Source organism: Mustelus asterias, chromosome 23 (genome assembly GCF_964213995.1).
Source record: "Mustelus asterias chromosome 23, sMusAst1.hap1.1, whole genome shotgun sequence".
Lineage (NCBI taxonomy): Eukaryota > Metazoa > Chordata > Chondrichthyes > Carcharhiniformes > Triakidae > Mustelus > Mustelus asterias.
The window spans coordinates 35922589-35943312 of NC_135823.1; the positions used below are offsets into that span (position 1 = coordinate 35922589).

The 20724-nt window shown below is 44.7% G+C and overlaps 1 protein-coding gene across 6 annotated transcripts in view; it reads left to right on the plus strand.

The window, feature by feature from the left end:
* The first annotated feature begins 2943 nt into the window (after positions 1 to 2943).
* The window catches only part of lcmt1 (leucine carboxyl methyltransferase 1), a 59956-nt gene continuing 42175 nt past the window's right edge, over positions 2944 to 20724 (plus strand). The window contains exons 1-4 of one of the 6 annotated variants that reach the window (XM_078240294.1): positions 2944 to 3009; positions 4284 to 4384; positions 4897 to 4988; positions 10831 to 10952. In XM_078240294.1, the coding sequence (XP_078096420.1) occupies positions 4296 to 4384; positions 4897 to 4988; positions 10831 to 10952 (303 nt within the window). In that variant the 5' untranslated portion in view covers positions 2944 to 3009; positions 4284 to 4295. Of the gene's footprint in view, positions 3010 to 3639; positions 3796 to 4283; positions 4385 to 4896; positions 4989 to 10830; positions 10953 to 20724 lie in introns of those variants that run through there. The other 5 variants (XM_078240289.1, XM_078240291.1, XM_078240293.1 and 2 more) reach the window with 5 other exon arrangements.

A 20724-nucleotide genomic window follows, 5' to 3' on the forward strand; every position in this document is an offset into this window, starting at 1 on the left:
ATGCCGCTTTAAAAAATTGCTTCAAATGAAGCCTCAGTGTAACCTCATGACTTTGACCAACTGCTTCACACAAGATGGCTACATTCCAAAAGGGGAGCAAGAGAGCTCTAAAAGGTCAAGCCTTAGATAAATATACTTTTTGGTAACACCCCTCCTTTGTCCCCCATTGACTTAGCAAGACTGAATTGCAACCTTCTGATTGGCCACACCCGTCTCTGCACTTTATGTCAGCAATTTGTGTCTGTGGCTTGTGTCTACAGTAGGTGGGCTACTGCACATTGCTAGCTTGGTTTTAAAAATCAATGTGTCACTTGGTAGATTTGGTATCTGCCCACAGATACTGTATTAGTGGATAGGAGGCAAACGTATGTAATGCAGAATTCTGTAATAAACCTATTATTGAGGAATGGATTGGTGTCTAGTTTCATACTTCACATCTGTCTTGGGATCGAATTAACAATATGGACCATGACTACTTGGCTGTTCAGCCTTCCTGGTAAGAGTGTTCAGCAGCTGCTGAATGACATCTTTGACCCTGGTACCAGGCAGATGACATACATCCTGGATTCATGCCTGCCTCCGCAGAAATGCCTGTCTGTTCAACTCATTCTTCACAACTTCAGAGAATATAGGCCCAATTTGCTTAGTCTTTCATCATAGGCCAGCCCTTTTATTCCAGGGACCAATCTAATGAATGTTCACTATACTGTCTTTAATGGAAGTATATCCTTTCTTAAATATGGAGACTAAACCTACACACAGTATTCCAGATATGGTCTCCCCAAAGCCCTGTACAACTGTATTTTTATTCCTGTAGTCCAATCCCTTTGCAATAAAGACCAACATGCCATTTGCAAAGGGACCTGGGGGTCTTTGTGCATGAGACGCAAAAGCCCAGTCTGCAGGTACAACAGGTGATCAAGAAGGCAAATGGGATGTTGGCCTATATTGCGAAGGGGATAGAATATAAAAGCAGGGATGTCTTGATGCACCTGTACAGGGCATTGGTGAGGCCGCAGCTGGAATACTGTGTGCAGTATTGGTCCCCTTATATGAGGAAGGATATATTGGCATTGGAGGGAGTGCAGAGAAGGTTCACCAGGTTGATACCGGAGATGAGGGGTTTGGATTATGAGGAGAGGCTGAGGAGATTGGGTTTGTACTCGTTGGAGTTTAGAAGGATGAGGGGGGATCTTATGGAGACTTATAAGATAATGCGGGGGCTGGATAGGGTGGAGGCGGAGAGATTCTTTCCACTTAGTAAGGAAGTTAAAACTAGAGGACACAGCCTCAAAATAAAGGGGGGTCGGTTTAAGACAGAGTTGAGGAGGAACTTCTTCTCCCAGAGGGTGGTGAATCTCTGGAATTCTCTGCCCACTGAGGTGGTGGAGGCTACCTCGCTGAATATGTTTAAAGCGCGGATGGATGGATTCCTGATCGGTAAGGGAATTAAGGGTTATGGGGATCAGGCGGGTAAGTGGTACTGATCCACGTCAGATCAGCCATGATCTTATTGAATGGCGGGGCAGGCTCGAGGGGCTAGATGGCCTACTCCTGCTCCTATTTCTTATGTTCTTATGTTCTTATGTTCCATAAGAATGTAAGAAAATAATAGTAGATTATATTGTTGAGCCTGCTCCATCATTCAGTATGATCATGACCAATCTTTGGCTTCAAATCCATTTCACACTTCGCTGTCTCTCCACATCCCTTGATTCCCTGAGAGACCAACAATATATAAAGCCTTAAAGCCAATCTATATCAGCCTTAAATATCTTATTTGATGGAGCATCCATAACCTTCTGATGTAAAGACTTCCAAAGATTCACCACCCTTTGAGTGAAGACATTTTTCCTCATCTCAGGCCTAAATGATCAACCCCTTATCCTGAGACTATGCTTGAGTTCTAGACTTTCCAGTCGGGGGGAAAAATATCTCATAGTGCTTCCCATGTCAACCCCCTTCAGAATCTTGTATACTTTGATGAGATTGCCGCTCATTCTTCACAACTTCAGAGAATATAGGCCCAATTTGCTTAGTCTTTCATCATAGGCCAGCCCTTTTATTCCAGGGACCAATCTAATGAATGTTCACTATACTGTCTTTAATGGAAGTATATCCTTTCTTAAATATGGAGACTAAACCTACACACAGTATTCCAGATATGGTCTCCCCAAAGCCCTGTACAACTGTATTTTTATTCCTGTAGTCCAATCCCTTTGCAATAAAGACCAACATGCCATTTGCCTTCCTAATTGCTTGCTGTACCTGCATGCTAACTTCCTGTCTTCCTCGTACAAGTACACACGTTTCTCTGAATATGAACTTTTGCAAGTACAGCATTTTAAAAAAATTCTGCTTTTCCATTCTCACAACTGAAGTGAATAACCTCACTTAAAATACTTCATCTGCCAACATGTTGCCCATTCATTTGACCTTTCTGTGCCCTCATCAGTTAACTCATATCAAGCTAACTTCGATTCCCGGCTCGGGTCACTGTCTGTGTGGAGTTTGCACATTCTCCTCGTGTCTGCGTGGGTTTCCTCCGGGTGCTCCGGTTTCCTCCCACAGTCCAAAGATGTGCGGGTTAGGTTGATTGGCCAGGTTAAAATTGTCCCTGAGATACGTAGTTAGAGGGATTAGCGGATAAATATGTGGGGGTAGGGCCTGGGTGGGATTGTGGTCGGTGCAGACTCGATGGGCCGAATGGCCTCCTTCTGCACTGTAGGGTTTCTATGATTCTATGATTCTAACTGACCTAACTATAGAATCCCCTATTTCTTAAGGAAAGAAGTTCAACCTGAGCCAAATTACAAGAAAAGAGAGTTGGTCAAAGATATGGATTTTAAGGAGGATTTTAAAGAGGTCCAGAAGACGAGGCCTGGAAAGCAGAAGGCACGGCCGTAAATGCTGAGATGGGGAGTGTGTCAGCATTCCGGGTTCGCTAGTGCTGCACTGATACCGCACGTCCCTCAGTGCACTTTGCTGGGGATACTCGGGCAGCTTCAGGCATATAACTCTGAGTTTTAAGCTTCCCACACAACACTCGAACCTCAGAATAATTTGTGTTATATTCTATTCGTTGTATAACAGTGTAATTTCAATAACCTAATTCAGAATCTCTTTTATATCTCAGTCTAATAGCAGAAATTTAAACTTTAATGTAACTAATTTATCAGTGTAACTTTGTATTTATTTGTAAACTATGTGATTGCAGAATTCTGGGGAAAATTATGTTTGAGGAGGGTATAGGGATAGAATGAAGGATATTTATATCCTATTTAGTCCTGGTCTTTGTTGAGGGGGGGGGGGGGGGGTGGATCGTGGCATTTATATGTATCCCAGAGGCAAAACTGTGTAACCACCATGTAAAATCACTGATAAATCCCAGTGACATCATGACCTAGGACAGGCTGGTATAAATTTATTTCAGAGTGCAGACAGTGCTGTAGTAACACTTTAATTCTTTCACTGGGGGTAAGTGTGAAAGAACCCGGAGGGCCCTGTTCCCCCTCAGCCACTCACTCTGAATGGCAGTTGCTTCTCCAGCCTCCTGGTCTGCAGCCAATCAATGCGGCCCGGGCCGCCCAATCAGCTGCTCTCATCATTTCACCGCTGGCGCCAATGGGGAGCCGTATTGCTGCACTGTCAGGGTGACAGCGTTACGTAGCCGGAACTGGAGGTGTTGTTTCCCCCCCCCCTGTTATTATCAGCAAGGGTCCAAGGAGAGGAATGTAGGGGTTTGCAGAGTGTGTCAGCATTCAGGGGTTCGCTTAGTGCTGCACTTTGCTGGGGGTACTCGGGCAGCTTCAGGCATATAACTCTAATTGAGTTTTAAGCTTCCCACACAACACTCTAACCTCAGAATAATTTGTGTTATATTCTATTCGTTGTATAACAGTGTAATTTCAATAACCTAATCCAGAATCTCTTGTAATCTCAGTCTAATAGCAGAAATTTAAACTTTAATGTAACTAACTTATCAGTGTAACTTTGTATTTATTTATAAGCTATGTGACAAAGCAATCTTTTTTAAATTCTTAAACTACACGAGTAATTTGAAGGAGCAGGAGTTTGATAATTGTAGGGAATGCAGCCTTTATTTTTAAAATCTAGGAAACCAGCAAAAATTACTATTTTATATATTAAAAGCTGCCAATGAGAAGATAGTTTAAGTAGTTAACTGATTCTGTACTCCGTCTTTGGCTTTAGGGAAGTTGGGATGAGTTTGTAGAAGGTAGGTGCATTCTTCTCAAAATTAATAATATTTTCTACCCCCACAGTGTGAGAATCTAATGGCTACCAACCATTCTTTCACTGGCTCTGATGACACAGCAGATGAAGCAGTCCGTTCCACATGTGATGATGCAACAATTTGTAAAAGGTAGGACTTGCAAAGCTACTGGAACATTGAGACAAGTTGTATCTGAAAACTGACAGTGGTGTGACAGTGTGTTCTACTGTGATGCATGTTGCAGGAAATATTCATATTCTGTCCACAGTGGGCACTTTTTATTCATTAATGTAATTGGCATCAATGGTTCAATCAGCATTCATTGTCTCCTCCTAAATGCCCTTGCAAAGGTGTTGGTGAGCAGCCTTTTTGAACTGCTGTAGTCCTTGTGGTGTGGGTACATCTACAATAATTAGGAACGGTGTTCCAGGATTTTGATGAAGCAACAGTGAAGGAATAGTGATTTATAATTCCAAAAATTTTAAATTTAAAGATGAGAGATTTTGGAAGAAGTGCAATCTTTCTGATTATCTTGGAACCTAAATAAACAATTTGCTCAATTGCTCTGTTAATACTGCAGTAGCAGGATCAGCAAGACTGGCAAAATTACTGTCAGCTTAATTCTCAGTTCCTCATTAATGATTATTACTTCTGCTTTGCAGGTTTGCAGTCAGTATGAACTACTGGAAGGACCCATACATACAGTTTTTCATAAAACAGCCAAATGAAAGGAAAGCTCCTGAAATCAACAGAGGTAATACCCTGCATTTTGCTGCAGTTTGCTTTCTGCTTCTTTTCTACATTTCTTCTCTTACTACTTTTCAAATATTTTCCACACCTCTTCTTGATGAAGTCCAATTCAGTGGGCAAAGGGGTTTTACAGTATCATAGGCTGTTCTAACGTAAGAGCCCAGACAATAAATGTCTATCTTTTCAGCATCACAGCCTTTTCTGTCCTGATTGATGTGAACTAGTTTATCAGTGGGTACAGCTGTGATCAGGAGTGAAAAACCTGGTAGATTTTATTTTTCTTTCTTACCCAGAGATGTTGAGGCCACATATAGGGCTAGAACTTCCATGGAGTGGCAAACACAGTCAGATTGCCGCTCTGTTCCTAGTTACTTGCTCTGAAATGCAGCTGCACCTTTCTCACTCGACCTTCCAACTCAGGCCGGGTGAGAAAAGTACAATGCAGCAGGTTCTTCTGTCGAGTGCAACTGAGTCAAAGGTAAGGAAGTCACGCCCTCTTTTTTTTTACATTGGTAGCTGCTGTATAGCAGGTACGTTTAAAGGTCCAGCCACTTTGAGAAGGTAAGTGGGTAGGATTGGGTGTGGTAGGGAGTGGGGGGGTGGCCAAAAGGGTGCATAGTCTGGTGAATGGTGGCAGTCGGGGTTGCACGGGGTGATGTGCCAGTTTGTAGGGGGTGGGGGAGTCCTGTTGTGGGTTGGAGGGTGTTGCGGGAGTTGGCGGTCAGTCCCATAGTTACCCAGGAATTTGTACACTTCTTTAAACAACAATAGCTAAACACACTTTTTTATGAATAGTACTTTATATCAAGATTCAGACTGAAAACCTGGCTAATTATGTCACAAGATGGCACAAAAATAGATGTGTCTCATGCATGTACCACAAACACAGAACCTTGTTGCTTTCAGCACACATTGACAACTTTGGCTAAATTCTTTTGTACTGTGCTATTATGTCTTGAAGTATGTATTTCCAATAGTCTCTGCTTATTTCCTTAAGATGCTGGGCGCAATCTTGCTACATCAACGTGGTGAGCTGGGAAATTAGTGTGTAAGGCAAAAAATCCAATTTGTGCCTGGCGCGTAATGGGGGTTTGCTATGTTCCTGGACCCTTGCGAATGGCATCAACCGCTTTGTGTCCAGCAAGGACGTGAAACTTAATAGTATGAGATTGACTGGATTTTGATATCTTTAGCGAGTTTGGCACGCATGTTTTGCACCTCTCTGGCATGATATCACGCCAGAACGAATCACTCATTACAGCTCTATAAAAGTGTGTCAGGCACAGCAATAGCGAAGGCGAGCGAGAAGTGAGCACCAATCCGGGGGGGTGATTTTCAGCCACTGCCATGGGGCGGGGGGCAAACATGCATTGGAGGGAGGGGAGGGGGGGAGACTCATGATGGTCTGGGGGTCCTCAGGTTGGGGCTCGGCGCTGGCTTGGGGCAATTGTTGTGTGCATTCACCTTGCCTGCTGGACGATCCCTGAGGGATTGAGTCCTAACCCAACTGATGTTGCTTTGGTTGCCGGTTGCCATCTGTCTGCTGGACAGGCTTTGTGGATGACTGCTGACCCCACTAGACCCCATCCAGGCCCCACTAACAGTTACAAGCAGCAGGCCTGGCAGCCGTTGCCCCAATCTGGGGAGCTCTTCGTGTTCAAGTGGCTCCTCGTACTGCATGGACTCTGCAACACTCGCTACAATGGCAGCCAATCACATGAAAATTGCAAAGGTGTGTTTCACCTTCGGTCTGGACTGCTAGCCATTCCTGTAAGCCAGTGCACGAGACATCCAGGTGCATGCTCCCAGGTCCAAAGATGTGCGGGTTAGGTTGATTGGCCAGGTTAAAAATTGCCCCTTCGAGTCCTGGGATGTGTAGGTTAGAGGGATTAGCGGGTAAATATGTGGGGGTAGGGCCTGGGTGGGATTGTGGTCAGTGCAGACTCGATGGGCCGAATAGCCTCCTTCTGCACTGTAGGGTTTCTATGATTCTATGCCTCAAGGGTTCCCAATGGGAGTCTATGCTCTTTGTCCCCACGGTGACGAGGATGTGGCAAGGGTTGGCAGCCCATTGAGGTGGCGCATGGCACCGGGGATGGTGTTGGATTGCCAGTGTCCTGACTCATGGGTTGCTGGGAGGGAATGATAACATTATGAACTGTCTCTCTTCCGTGTGCACCCCCCCCACTATCCCCCCCCATAGCCTGTAAAGGCTGTGCCACCCTTTTCAGCACACTGCCCATGAGATGCACCAGTATCAGGAAGGGGGATTCAGATGGGCTTGGGATGTCCGGGGTCTCCTGGATGGAAGGCCCTGGCATGGGCTCCAGTGCTTCCTCTTCCCTCGGGGTGCTTTTTGGTCCTTGGGACACTCCATGGGACAGCAGAGCAACTGGAGTGAGCTCTAGAGCCCTCGGTGTCACCTGGCTCTGCCAGTCTTGGAGACCCAATTGTGTCTGCACCATGATGTCCTCTGAGACTCGGCCATGCTTTAGACCCTGCCACCAGTGGCTACCACTTCCTGCCACAGGCTCTCCTCTGCGGAAGCACCCTTTCATTGTTGGCCTGGGTGCCACGTAATGCCGGCACCACCACCTGCATATAAAGCGTTGCTCCAAAACAGCCTTGCAGTTGCTGACAGCTCCTCCTGCAGCCCTGGCTCTGCCACTGCACCTTCAGCAGCTTTTGGAGAACTGATCCCAATGGCTTGGCATCTGGCTGGGGGCTAGCTGTTTCCTTGGATCCAGCAGGCCTCCACCTGCTCGAGCCTTTGGATGTTCCTGCCTCCACCTGATCTGAGGCTGTGTGGTGCGCAGAAGAAGCCTCACCACCAACATGTCCCACTGAGGTAACTGTATCTGCATCTGCACTGGTGGATGGTGCATGTGATGCCTGTATTGACTGTAGGTGCCTTCCTCGGAGGTTTCTTCAGGGCTTTTCTCTAAGGTTTCCTCAGACCTTCTTTCTAGGGTATTGACAGGGGTCACAGCGGGGGCCACGGTGGGGGGTGGGAGGGTCGACTGCTGATGAGCCAGTCTCATTGGGCTCATCACTTGCAAAAGAAGGCACATGATTCAGTGCAAGGAAGGGGCAAGTATCTGGGCAGATTGCAACTTACTTGAGATAGGTCATATGAATGAAGGATTTGTGGATCCTCACTTTGGTGGCCCACGCTGACCTGGCTGTTGGTCACGGCTCTCTCCTCAGCCTCCCCTGACAGGTCCATGGCACGCTCCTCAAAGGGAGTCAGGAGATGCAACTTGGAGGCCCCACCTGTGGTTTTTTTTCTGCTTCTGCAGGGACAAAGGGGGGATTGAAAGCCTTATGGCTGGAAGGCCGTGGGGTGTCCGGGTGGGCACAATTGGGTGCTGTATGTCGGGACCATGCCTCGGCAGGCAGGGTTGTGGCGGAGGGGTGCCAGATTGGTTTGAGGAAGGTGCTAAGGGGTCAGATGCTGCAGCTTCCCCTTGTTAATGGCACACAGATGTGACCACTTTGGGCGTGTCATGCACTGGTGTGTCCATGCCATGATTCGCATGGAGGATCTTTCATTGCACTAATTGTCAACGATTGTGATGTGGAGCGCTCCCAAGAGACCCGTGCGGGAACACCCTTATTTTCCCAATTTTATGACACTTAGAAATGTTTTTGAAAAATTCCACCCGTTGACTCCTTGTGTGGGTACAATTGGTTTTGGTAGCACCCATGGTGCCATTATTCATTAATCAGCCTAAACAGCGAGTGTCAGCAGATTGAAGTATCACAAGGCAGCTCTCATCTTGCTGCCACAAAAAGACTTTCCAGCAGGAATGCTCGATAGTGATCAAAAATAGAAATTTTGGCTTATTTTTCCCTGTCCAAATAGATTTAGAGGGCCAGTTTTTCCATATAGGTGATATCAGCTAATTTAGGACTGACAGACTGTCAGATTGAGGGTTAGCTAATGTCTTGATAAACTTGCTGAGTTATTGGAGGAGCCCTTGTTAGAGCTTTTACCAAATGCTCCTCACTTTTCCTTTTGCCCATTATGTTAAGTTGTGCCTTCTACTCTGGAAGGGAGCAGTTTTTCACTATTTGCCCAGGCCATACCCCTCAGGATCTTGAATACTATTTCTGTTAAATGTAGGCATGCTTCCTTAATTTGGGGGATGGGATAATCTTGATGTTGTGAGGGTCCCTTTGGAGTTTCACTTGGGTTAGGAGCCATACTCTGATATAACAGGAATGAATGGCAATGCCATGTAATGTATTAAATCAATAATATTATTGAATAATGGTTAAAGTAAGTGATATTACAATTGTAATTGATAATATAAAAAGTAAAAAGAAAGACAACTTTATTGAAAGGAGAAATGTTTTTGTATTAAAAGAAAGGAAGAAAGACAACTTCTACCTGTAGACTATACATACTGTATTGTAGATATATACTATATTACAAATGTTAACCCCAGATTGGTCTGTTCAAGGCAGCTCCCCAAAATGGATAACTCCTAAAATTACTCTATTCCATGACAGGATCCTAATCTGGTAAAATTCCTCTTGATTCATACATCACCAAATCTCCGAATAATCTTACAACAGGTGGGCTTAGTTCCTGGCCCTTCCTCCCATTTTCTTCAGTAGTTGACCATTCCACTCTGGCTACAGCAGTGAGTCCTGGAAGTACCATCCCTTTAAGCCAAATTTCAGACTGCATTCCTGCACTTTGAGGCCTGGCAGATAGTCTTAAAATAAGTGCCAATTCTTAACAATTCTCGTCATAGGCACTGCAAGGCAATTTGAAGTTGTTTATCCATCTTTTGATGGTGTTTTCTCATCTGCCATCCATCAGGTGTTATGTCCATCAATCAAACTCCCATCTTTTGTTGACCACCTATGTGCTGGCTTGTAGTTAAAGGGTCAATATGGGAAGAATAGTTCCTCTTGTTTATTTTAATGTGCATCTACAAGGTCCAGTCAAAACAGCAGCTGTGAATATTATGTGCAAGAAAAATTCTTGGGGTGGGGGAATGGGAGTCCAAATCTAGTTGACAATATTACTAATTATATAATTCATCAATAATCAAATCTAGGTTTAAATCATTGTCTACAAAGTAAGATTCAACACAAAAGAACTTTAAATATTCAATCTAGGCTTAAAAACAAGAGCAAAGCAGAAATAAAATGCAAAAATACAAAATTGCAAAAAATAGTGGCTCCAGGCCTACAATATCTATGATGGTTAGTTCAGTGCTTCTCATTTTTACTTTTGCTTCCTAATGAGTGGTGCCTCGCTTCAATGCTGAATCTCTCCTTGAGGGCATTTGAAGTTAAGAATTCAACATGTGAGGAATCCTCGTGCAATCCACTGTGCTATTTTTAAAATATTTACTGTATACTAAAAATTAATATTTTAATTGTACGAAAAACAAAAAAGTCTTCATACATTGTGTAGTAGAAATCTTGAATTTTACTTTGTGTGTTTTGTTTTTCAATTTCCACTCTTTTGCTGCATTGCCCAAACTCTTGGCATTATGTCTTCTGGTTGTATGATATCTCACCCAATGACCCTCATGCACACCTAAATAGTGAGTGTCGCCAACTACTTGACCACAGAACGTAGCACAAATTTCGCTTATGCAAATCAAGCACTTTCTAGGAGAGCCGAGCTAATTTTCCCTTTCTCTAGCCTATGGGTACACAGGCCACTTAAAGCACTAGAATTGCTACCCTGCCTGAGATCAGATAAACCAGAACAGATTGTGACTCATATGAAACTTTTCTGTTCTGCACTGTGGGGATGGATTTACCCACTGAGTCATGAGATAAGCTTTGAGTCATTGTTAATGGTGTTGTTTTGCTTGTAGGTTATTATGCCCGTGTCAAGGCAGTGAATATATTGATGGATGCTTTTATAAAGAAAACTAGCTGTAATTGCCAGGTTATAAACCTCGGTGCTGGCCTGGACACAACTTTCTGGAGACTCAAGGTAATATTGAGTAATAGTATTGTACTATAGTATAAGATAACAAAACAGTCACTGTTATAATTTGGGCAAAATATGTCAGTCTGTTCACTTTAATTACTGACTTTAGTTTCTAGAGGTGAAGTTTTAGAGCCAGCTATCCCTAGCAGAACCTGTTAAATTCTTATTCAGGACACATGCTTAATTTAAATAGATAACTAGATACATAGATATTTTCACAGGTACTGCACCAGATATAAATTGATCTTTGCTGTGAAAGAGTTGAATTTTCTGTTCTTAAAAAAAATCACCTCATTGTGGTCTCTCCTTGGCTTACCTGAACCTGCATCTTATTCTAAAAATTTGACAGAGCCCTATTGAAAACGTTATCAAGTCTTTGAATCTTTCTAAAATTGTTTTTTGTTTAGTGAATGTTGGGATATGTTGAACCTTTGGTGCATTGGCTTATTAATATACTCATGCATTGTTTATGATTTATAGCCTTGGCAAATAGTCTATGCTTTTACTTTGAAGGCTAAAATGAAATTTATTATAGTAGTTGTAAAGTGGACTATGTGGGGATAACACATCTTTACTCCAGGTCTCGTAACATCTCGAGAGAGAGCGAGAAACAGAGTTAATGTTTCAGATCTGTGAACTTTCATCTGTTCTGATGTTGCCATCTTAGTAATTTTTTCCAGTATGTTATGTTTTTATTTCAGGTTTTCAGGATCCACAGGACTTTGCTTCTGCATTATTTCAATGTGCTTATTTTACATCTAGATTTTCTAATCCCAAACTAACTTGCTGTGGGTTCAAATCACTCACCAATAAGCAGAGTTAAGTGCTTCAAGTAAAAGTCATTTTATAGTGAGTCATGAGGATATTTTAAAAAACTGACTTATTGTAAAATCTGACAAATGAAAAATATAAATTTGTCATAGCAAGGCAACAATGCTATTGGTTACTGCATAGTTCAGTATTGCACATTGTTAAATGTGAACTTTTATTTTTGAACCTGGAGACGGTGGGAATTGTACCTCTATTAAGACAAATTGAAAAGTTAATTTTTTAACTTGCAATGAGCTCTGAGTCATTGAGATGCATAGGTTGGGAAGGATTATTGAATTGTTTGTATGATGAAGCTGAATCATAGAACATAGAACATAGAACATTACAGCGCAGAACAGGCCCTTCGGCCCACGATGTTGCACCGACCAGTTAAAAAAAAAACTGTGACCCTCCAACCTAAACCAATTTCTTTTCGTCCATGAACCTATCTACGGATCTCTTAAACGCCCCCAAACTAGGCGCATTTACTACTGATGCTGGCAGGGCATTCCAATCCCTCACCACCCTCTGGGTAAAGAACCTACCCCTGACATCGGTTCTATAACTACCCCCCCTCAATTTAAAGCCATGCCCCCTCGTGTTGGATTTCTCCATCAGAGGAAAAAGGCTATCACTATCCACCCTATCTAAACCTCTAATCATCTTATATGTTTCAATAAGATCCCCTCTTAGCCGCCGCCTTTCCAGCGAAAACAATCCCAAATCCCTCAGCCTCTCCTCATAGGATCTCCCCTCCATACCAGGCAACATCCTGGTAAACCTCCTCTGCACCCTCTCCAAAGCCTCCACATCCTTCCTGTAATGTGGGGACCAGAACTGCACACAGTACTCCAAGTGCGGCCGCACCATAGTTGTGTACAGTTGCAACATAACGCTACGACTCCTAAATTCAATCCCCCTACCAATAAACGCCAAGACACCATATGCCTTCTTAACAACCTTATCTACTTGATTCCCAACTTTCAGGGATCTATGCACACATACACCTAGATCCCTCTGCTCCTCCACACTATTCAAAGTCCTCCCGTTAGCCCTATACTCAACACATCTGTTATTCCTACCAAAGTGAATTACCTCACACTTCTCCGCATTAAACTCCATCCGCCACCTCTCGGCCCAACTTTGCAACCTGTCTAAGTCTTCCTGCAAACTACGACACCCTTCCTCACTGTCTACCACACCACCGACTTTGGTGTCATCAGCAAATTTGCTAATCCACCCAACTATACCCTCATCCAGATCATTAATAAATATTACAAACAGCAGTGGCCCCAAAACAGATCCCTGAGGTACACCACTTGTAACCGCACTCCATGATGAATATTTACTATCAACCACCACCCTCTGTTTCCTATCCGCTAGCCAATTCCTGATCCAATTTCCTAGATCACCCCCAATCCCATACATCTGCATTTTCTGCAGAAGCCTACCATGGTGAACCTTATCAAACGCCTTACTAAAATCCATATATACCACGTCCACTGCCTTGCCCCCATCCACCTCCTTGGTCACTTTCTCAAAAAACTCAATAAGGTTAGTAAGGCACGACCTACCTGCCACAAAACCATGCTGACTATCACCTATCAATTCATTACTCTCCAAATAACTATAAATCCTATCCCTTATAATTTTTTCCAACATCTTGCCGACAACAGAAGTGAGACTCACCGGTCTATAATTCCCGGGGAAGTCTCTGTTCCCCTTCTTAAACAATGGGACAACATTCGCTAACCTCCAATCTTCTGGTACTATACCAGAGGCCAACGACGACCTGAAGATCAGAGCCAGAGGCTCTGCAATCACTTCTCTTGCCTCCCAGAGAATCCTTGGATAAATCCCATCCGGACCAGGGGATTTATCTATTTTCAGACCCTCCAGAATATCCTGCACATCCTCCTTATCAACTGTAATACTGTCTATTCTACTCCCTTGCAACCCAGTGTCCTCCTCAGCTATATTCATGTCCCCTTGCGTGAACACCGAAGAGAAATATTGGTTCAATGCTTCACCAATCTCCTCCGGTTCCACACATAACTTCCCTCTGCCATCTATAACTGGCCCTAAACTTGCCCTAACCAACCTTCTGTTCTTGAAATACCTATAGAACGCCTTAGGATTCTCTTTAACCCTATCCGCCAAAGTCTTCTCATGTCCCCTTTTAGCCCTTCTAAGCTCGCTCTTCAACTCCCTCTTAGCCAATCTAAAGCTTTCTAGTGCACTACCCGAGTGCTCACGTCTCATCCGAACATAAGCCTCCTTTTTCTTTTTAACCAACAAAGAAACTTTTTTGGTGCACCACGGTTCCCTAGCCCTACCAATTCCTCCTTGCCTGACAGGGACATACCTATCACAGACTCGCAGTAGCTGCTCCTTGAAAAAACTCCACATGTCGGACGTTCCCAGTCCCTGTAATCTCCTAGTCCAACCTATGTTTCCTAATTCTCTCCTAATAGCCTCATAATTACCCTTCCCCCAGCTAAAACCACTGGCCCGAGGTTCATGCCTATCCCTTTCCATCACTAAGGTGAACGTAACCGAATTGTGGTCACTATCACCAAAATGCACACCAACTTCCAAGTCTAGCACCTGGTCTGGCTCATTTCCCAGCACCAGATCCAATATAGCCTCACCTCTAGTTGGCCTGTCTACATACTGAGTCAAAAAACCTTCCTGCACGCTTTGAACAAAAACTGACCCCTCTAACGAGCTAGAGCTATAACAATTCCAGTCAATATTAGTCAAGTTAAAATCCCCCATAACAATTGCCCTATTACTTTCACTCCTAAGCAGGATTGACTCCGCAATCCTTTCCTCAACCTCTCTAGAACTTTTAGGAGGTCTATAAAAGACTCCCAACAGGGTGACCTCTCCTCTCCTATTTCTAATCTCCGCCCATACTACCTCAACAGATAAGTCCTCATCAAACCTCCTCTCTGACACTGTGATACAATCTCTGACCAATAATGCTACCCCTCCCCCTCTTCTACCTCCTTCCCTACTTCGACTAAAACATTTGAACCCCGGGACCTGCAGCATCCATTCCTGCCCCTGCTCTATCCATGTCTCTGAAATAGCCACAACATCGAAGTCCCAGGTACTGATCCACGCTGCAAGTTCACCCACTTTATTGCGAATACTCCTGGCATTGAAGTATACACATTTCAAACCCTGCTCCACCCCACCTCTGCAATGCCGTGCATTGCAGTCCCCATCCATGCATCCCTCACTTTCAGCCCCACTACTCAGGATCCCTCCCCCCCCCCGAATCAGTTTAAACCTCCCTGCATGGCCTTAGCAAATTTACCCCCCAGGATATTGGTCCCCTTCTGATTAAGGTGTAGACCATCCTTCTCATAGAGGTCACACCTTCCCCAGTACGAGCCCCAATTGCTTAAGTACCTGAACCCCTCCCTCCTGCACCATCCCCTCAGCCATGAATTCAAACCTTCCCTCTCCCTATTCCTCTCTAAACTATCCCGTGGTACAGGCAAGAGTCCAGAGATAACCACTCTGTCAGTCTTGGCCTTTAGTTTCCACCCCAACTCCATAAATCCCTGCCTAATATCCCCTTCCCCTATCCTCCCTATGTCGTGTGTCCCCACATGTACAATAACTTGTGGTTTATCTCCCTCCCCCCTAAGAGTCCTGAATACCCTGTCAGACACATCCCGGACCCCAGCCCCTGGTAGGCAACACACCAACCCTGAGTCCCTACCTTTAGTTCCGACCCTCCTATCTGTCCCCTTAATTGTGGAGTCCCCAATCACAAGGCCCAGTCTTTTACAGCCCCTAACCACCTGAGCTTTCTCACTCGGCTCACCCCCAGAGATCTGCTCTCTATGCTCAGTTGATTCCTCCTCAACTGTAGCCTCCAGCACCAAAAACCTATTATGGAGGGGAACCGCCCCAGGGGATTGTCTTCCCGATTGCTTCTTACCCCATCTCCTGGCATTGACCCAAGCCTCATTTCTAGGAGTTACTATTTCTCTATAACTCCTATCAACTTCCACCTCCGCCTCCCGAATTATGCGGAGTTCCTCTATCTCCCCCTCCAGCTCCTTTACACGCTCCTCCAGAAGCTGCAATCTAATGCACTTCTTACAACTAAAATCTCCTGAAACACTACTGGATTTCCTCACCACATACATCCCACAGGAGATGCAACATAGACTATTCACATTGAAACCTGAAGTGAAAATGCTGGAAAATCTCAGCAGGTCTGGCAGCATCTGTAAGGAGAGAAAAGCTGATGGTTCGAGTCCAAGTGACCCTTTGTCAAAGCTTTGTCAGGGCTTTGACAAAGGGCCATCTGGACTCGAAACGTCTTTTCTCTCCTTACAGATGCTGCCAGACCTGCTGAGATTTTCCAGCATTTTCTCTTTTGGTTTTAGATTCCAGCCTCCGCAGTAATTTGCTTTTAACTCTTCATATTGAATTGTCCTTGCGTATATGACTGTCCTCTTAGAAATTATGAAGAAGATTCTTCACAATTGCCCTATTGATAGCCCAATGATGTCATCATTACTCAAAGCAAAATATACTGGATTGGATATACAAGAGAAGGAGGATCTCAATCAGAATTCTTTAATTCTTAAAAAGAACATGACTCGGGGGGAGAACATGACTCGGGGGGGGGGCGTCATGCCCACATGGCCATGGTCAGTCTCCTACGTCGATCCTGATGGTTGTTGGATTGGTACTGTGCCACAGATAGCACAGTCGCAGTCAGGGGAAGCATCTGCAGCCTGATTTGGGGCACAGGTAATACAATGTGGGGCACTCGGTCTCATGAGGGGGGGGTGGTCTCGGTATGCCACTGTGCATACGGCCTCAAGATGGAGAGGGGTCAGGCCGACATGGGGCATTGGGTCATCAACATCAAAAGGTTCGGGGAGGGGGACAGGAATAACAACAACAATCAAGATGCGATTGAAGATTAGAGGCAAGGAAAGTGATGGGAGGGAGGAAACCCTTCACATTGTGGTCTTCCAGCACAATGGGAAGAACTTCAATGTTGATAGGAAGGGGGGTCAGAAGCTGGTCTCATATTAAAACCTAAGCACCACCATGTTACAAGCCGATCCAATGATGCAGTACAAAAATAAGCTATGGAAAATATTACCAGGGAAGGAGTCTGGGGGCTTCTGGGAGCAGTTGAACACTGCACTTTTGGGATAATTTGCGCTTTACCAAATGGTGATCACTGCACAGCTGAGACATGTTAGGATCACTCCAGTGTTAACGGAAGGATTTGGGCACTTTAACTCACGGTGCATATTCTTGCAAGACTCCATTCCACCAGGGGGCTAGATTTTCAATGTGTTCCAATGACCAACGTTCAGTTGATCAGTAACCACCAAAGTAGATTATGCAGGTCTGAAAGGTATCCTGTAAGCTCTCACGACTCTTGCATCATGAGTCACTTGTGGGTGAGTGAGGTCTTAGAGGGCCCTCAGCACATCCAGGTTTGGCTCCTTGGAGCCAAAGGCTACCCTGCAAAAGACTAGGCTGTGCCACAAAGTGCTTCCGAGAAATACAGTGCGGCTCACTGTGCAACATGTTCCTTGATTGAGCAGACCATTGGCATATTGAAGATGCATTTCAGATGTCTGGACTCATCACGCTAGACTCTCCAGTACTCTCCTCAGAGGCTCTACTGCGTCATCGTCATCTGTCGCTGTCAGGGGGTGGGGAAGGTGTGCAACAAGTGATGAAGACATAAATATGTGTGTGAGAGAATCAGCACTGATGTCCCTTGTGCTGGCAGTGTGTGAGATTCATGCATACTGCAATGCTGCGAATGCCTGCTGGCCTTGTGGTCCTCATCTGCAAAGCACTAATACTGACTGCACTGGTGACCATCTCCCAAGCCTTGGTAGTGAGGTTGGTTGACCTCTGTCACCCAGCACAGGGTTGAAGAATCTCCCGCTGGTCCTCGACTGCCTGGAGGGGTGCCTTGTCACTGAACTTGAGCACAGAACATTTGTCTCTTCCAGGGGCATTACTTGCTACGCCAAATCTTGGGTTGCAGAGAGTGAATGTAGGCGATGGTGCTGTTTAAATACAAGTTGATGTGGTAATGACAGGGTGGACAAACTCTTGCCCACCGTGCCAAGAGATACAGTGTGTGCTACACTTTTATTTATGCATACATAGTGAGCTAAAAGGCAAATGTTCCAGCATGGTAACCTACTGTAGCTGTCATGCCACTTTTCCTGCCCACCACCGTACTTAGTCCCCTGGATGAAATTTTCCACTCAGTGTTTCTACTTTTGGGGATCATCAATATAAGATGTTTTTTTTGATTGATTTTGATTCATTGTTGTCACATGTATTAGTATACAGTGAAAAGTATTGTTTCTTGTGCGTTATACAAAGCATACAGTTCATAGAGAAGGAAAGGCGACAGTGCAGAATGTAGTGTTACAGTCATACCCAGGGTGTAGAGAAAGTTCAACTCAATGCGAGGTAGGTCCATTCAAAAGCCTGATGGCAGCAGGGAAGAAGTTGTTCTTGAGTCAGTGGTACGTGACCTCAGACTTTTGTATCTTTTTCCCGATGGAAGAAGGTGGAAGAGAGAATGTCCGGGGTGCATGGGGTCCTTAATTATGCTGGCTTCTTTGCGAGGCGTAGAAGTATACCGCATGGAAACAGGCCCTTCGGTCCAACCTGTCCATACCGCCCCTTTTTTTTTAAACCACTAAGCTAGTCCCAATTGCCCGGGTTTGGCCCATATCCCTCTATACCCATCTTACCCATGTAACTGTCTAAACGCTTTTTAAAAGACAAAATTGTATCCGCCTCTGCTACTACCTCTGGCAGCTTGTTCCAGACACTCACTGCACTCTGTGAAAAAATTGCCCTTTGGTATCTCTCCCCTCTCACCTTAAACCTATGCCCTCTAGTTTTAGACTCCCCTACCTTTGGGAAAAGATATTGACTATCTGGCTGATCTATGCCCCTCATTATTTTATAGACCTCTATAAGATCACCCCTCGGCCTTCTACGCTCCAGAGAAAAAAGTCCCAGTCTACCCAGCCTCCCCTTTATAACTCAAACCATCAAGTCCCGGTGGCATCCTAGTGAATCTTTTCTACACTCTTTCTAGTTTAATAATATCCTTTCTATAATAGGGTGACCAGAACTGTACACAGTATTCCAACTATGACTGTACCAATGTCTTGTACAACTTCAACAAAACGTCCCAACTCCTGTATTCAATGTTCTGACCAATGAAACCAAGCATGCTGAATGTCTTCTTCACCACTCTGTCCACCTGTGACTCCACTTTCAAGGAGCTATGAACCTGTAACCCTAGATCTTTTTGTTCTATAACTCTCCCCAAAGCCCCACCACTAACTAAGTCAGTCCTGTCCTGGTTCGATTTACCAAAATGCGTCACCCTGCATTTATCTAAATTAAACTCCATCTGCCATTCGTCAGCCCATTGGCCCAATTGATCAAGATCTCGTTGCCTTCCTCACTGTCTACACTGTCAACCTCAGGCTAAAGGGGCGATCCTTTAAAACAGAGATGAGAAGGAATTTCTTCAGCCAGAGAGTGGTGAATCTGTGGAACTCTTTGCCACAGAAAGCTGTGGAGGCCAGGTCATTGAGTGTCTTTAAGACAGAGATAGATAGGTTTTTGATTAGTAAGGGGATCAGGGGTTATGGGGAAAAGGCAGGAGAATGGGGATGAGAAAAATATCGGCCATGATTGAATGGCGAAGCAGACTCGATGGTCCGAGTGGCCTAATTCTGCTCCTATATCTTATGGTCTATGCTACTAATCTTGGTGTCATCTGCAAAATTACTAACCATGCCTCCTAAATTCTCATCCAAATCATTAATATAAATGACAAATAACAGTGGACCTAGCACCGATCCCTGAAGCACACCGGGAAGTGCAGACAGAGTCAATGGATGAAAGGCTGGTTTGCGTGATGGACTGGGCTACATTCACGACCTTTTATAGTTCCTTGTGGTCTTGGGCAGAACAGGAGCCATACGAAACTGATACAACCACAAAGAATGCTTTCTATGGTGCACCTATAGAAGTTGGTGAGAGTCGTAGCTGACGTGCCAAATATTCTTAGTCTTCTGAGAAAGTAAAGGTGTTGGTGGGCTTTCTTAACTATAGTGTCGGCATAGGATCAGAACAGGTTGTTGGCGATCTGGACACCTAAAACTTGAAGCTTTTGACCATTTCTACTTCGTCCCCGTTAATGTAGAAGGGGGCATGCTCTCCACCACGCTTCCTGAAGTCGATGAGAATCTCCTTCGTTTTGTTGACATTGAGGGAGAGATTATTGACGCCGCACCAGTTCACCAGATTCTCTCTTTCATTCCCGTACTCTGTCTCGTCATTGTTTGAGATCCGACCAGAAATAAAATAGGAATTCAGAAAAAGCTTATTTACCCAAACAGTGATGAGAACTTTTGCAATAGGAGCAGGAAAAGACCATCTCACCTCTTGAGCCTGCTCCGCCATTCAGTAGATTCATGATTGACTGATCATCCGCCTCATCTCCACTTTCTTGCCCACTTCCTTGATTTCATAGATTAGAATCCTTAAGTGCAGAAGGAGGCCATTCAACCCATCGAGTCTGCAACGACTCTCTGACGGAGCATCCCACCCCGGCACTTTCCCTGTAACTCCACATGTTTAGCCCACTAATTCCGCTAACCTACACATCCCTGAGCACTAAACGGCTGTTTAACATGGCCAATCCACCTAACCTGCATATCTTTGGACTGTGGGAGGAAACCGGAGCACCCGGAGGAAACCCACACAGAAATGGGAAGAATGTGCAAACTCCACACAGTCACCCAAGGCTGGAATTGAACTCGGGTCCCTGATGCTGTGAGGCACCAGTGCTAATCACAGTGCCACAACCACTGTGCCACCATGATTTCCTGGCAGATCAAAAATCTATCAATCTGTC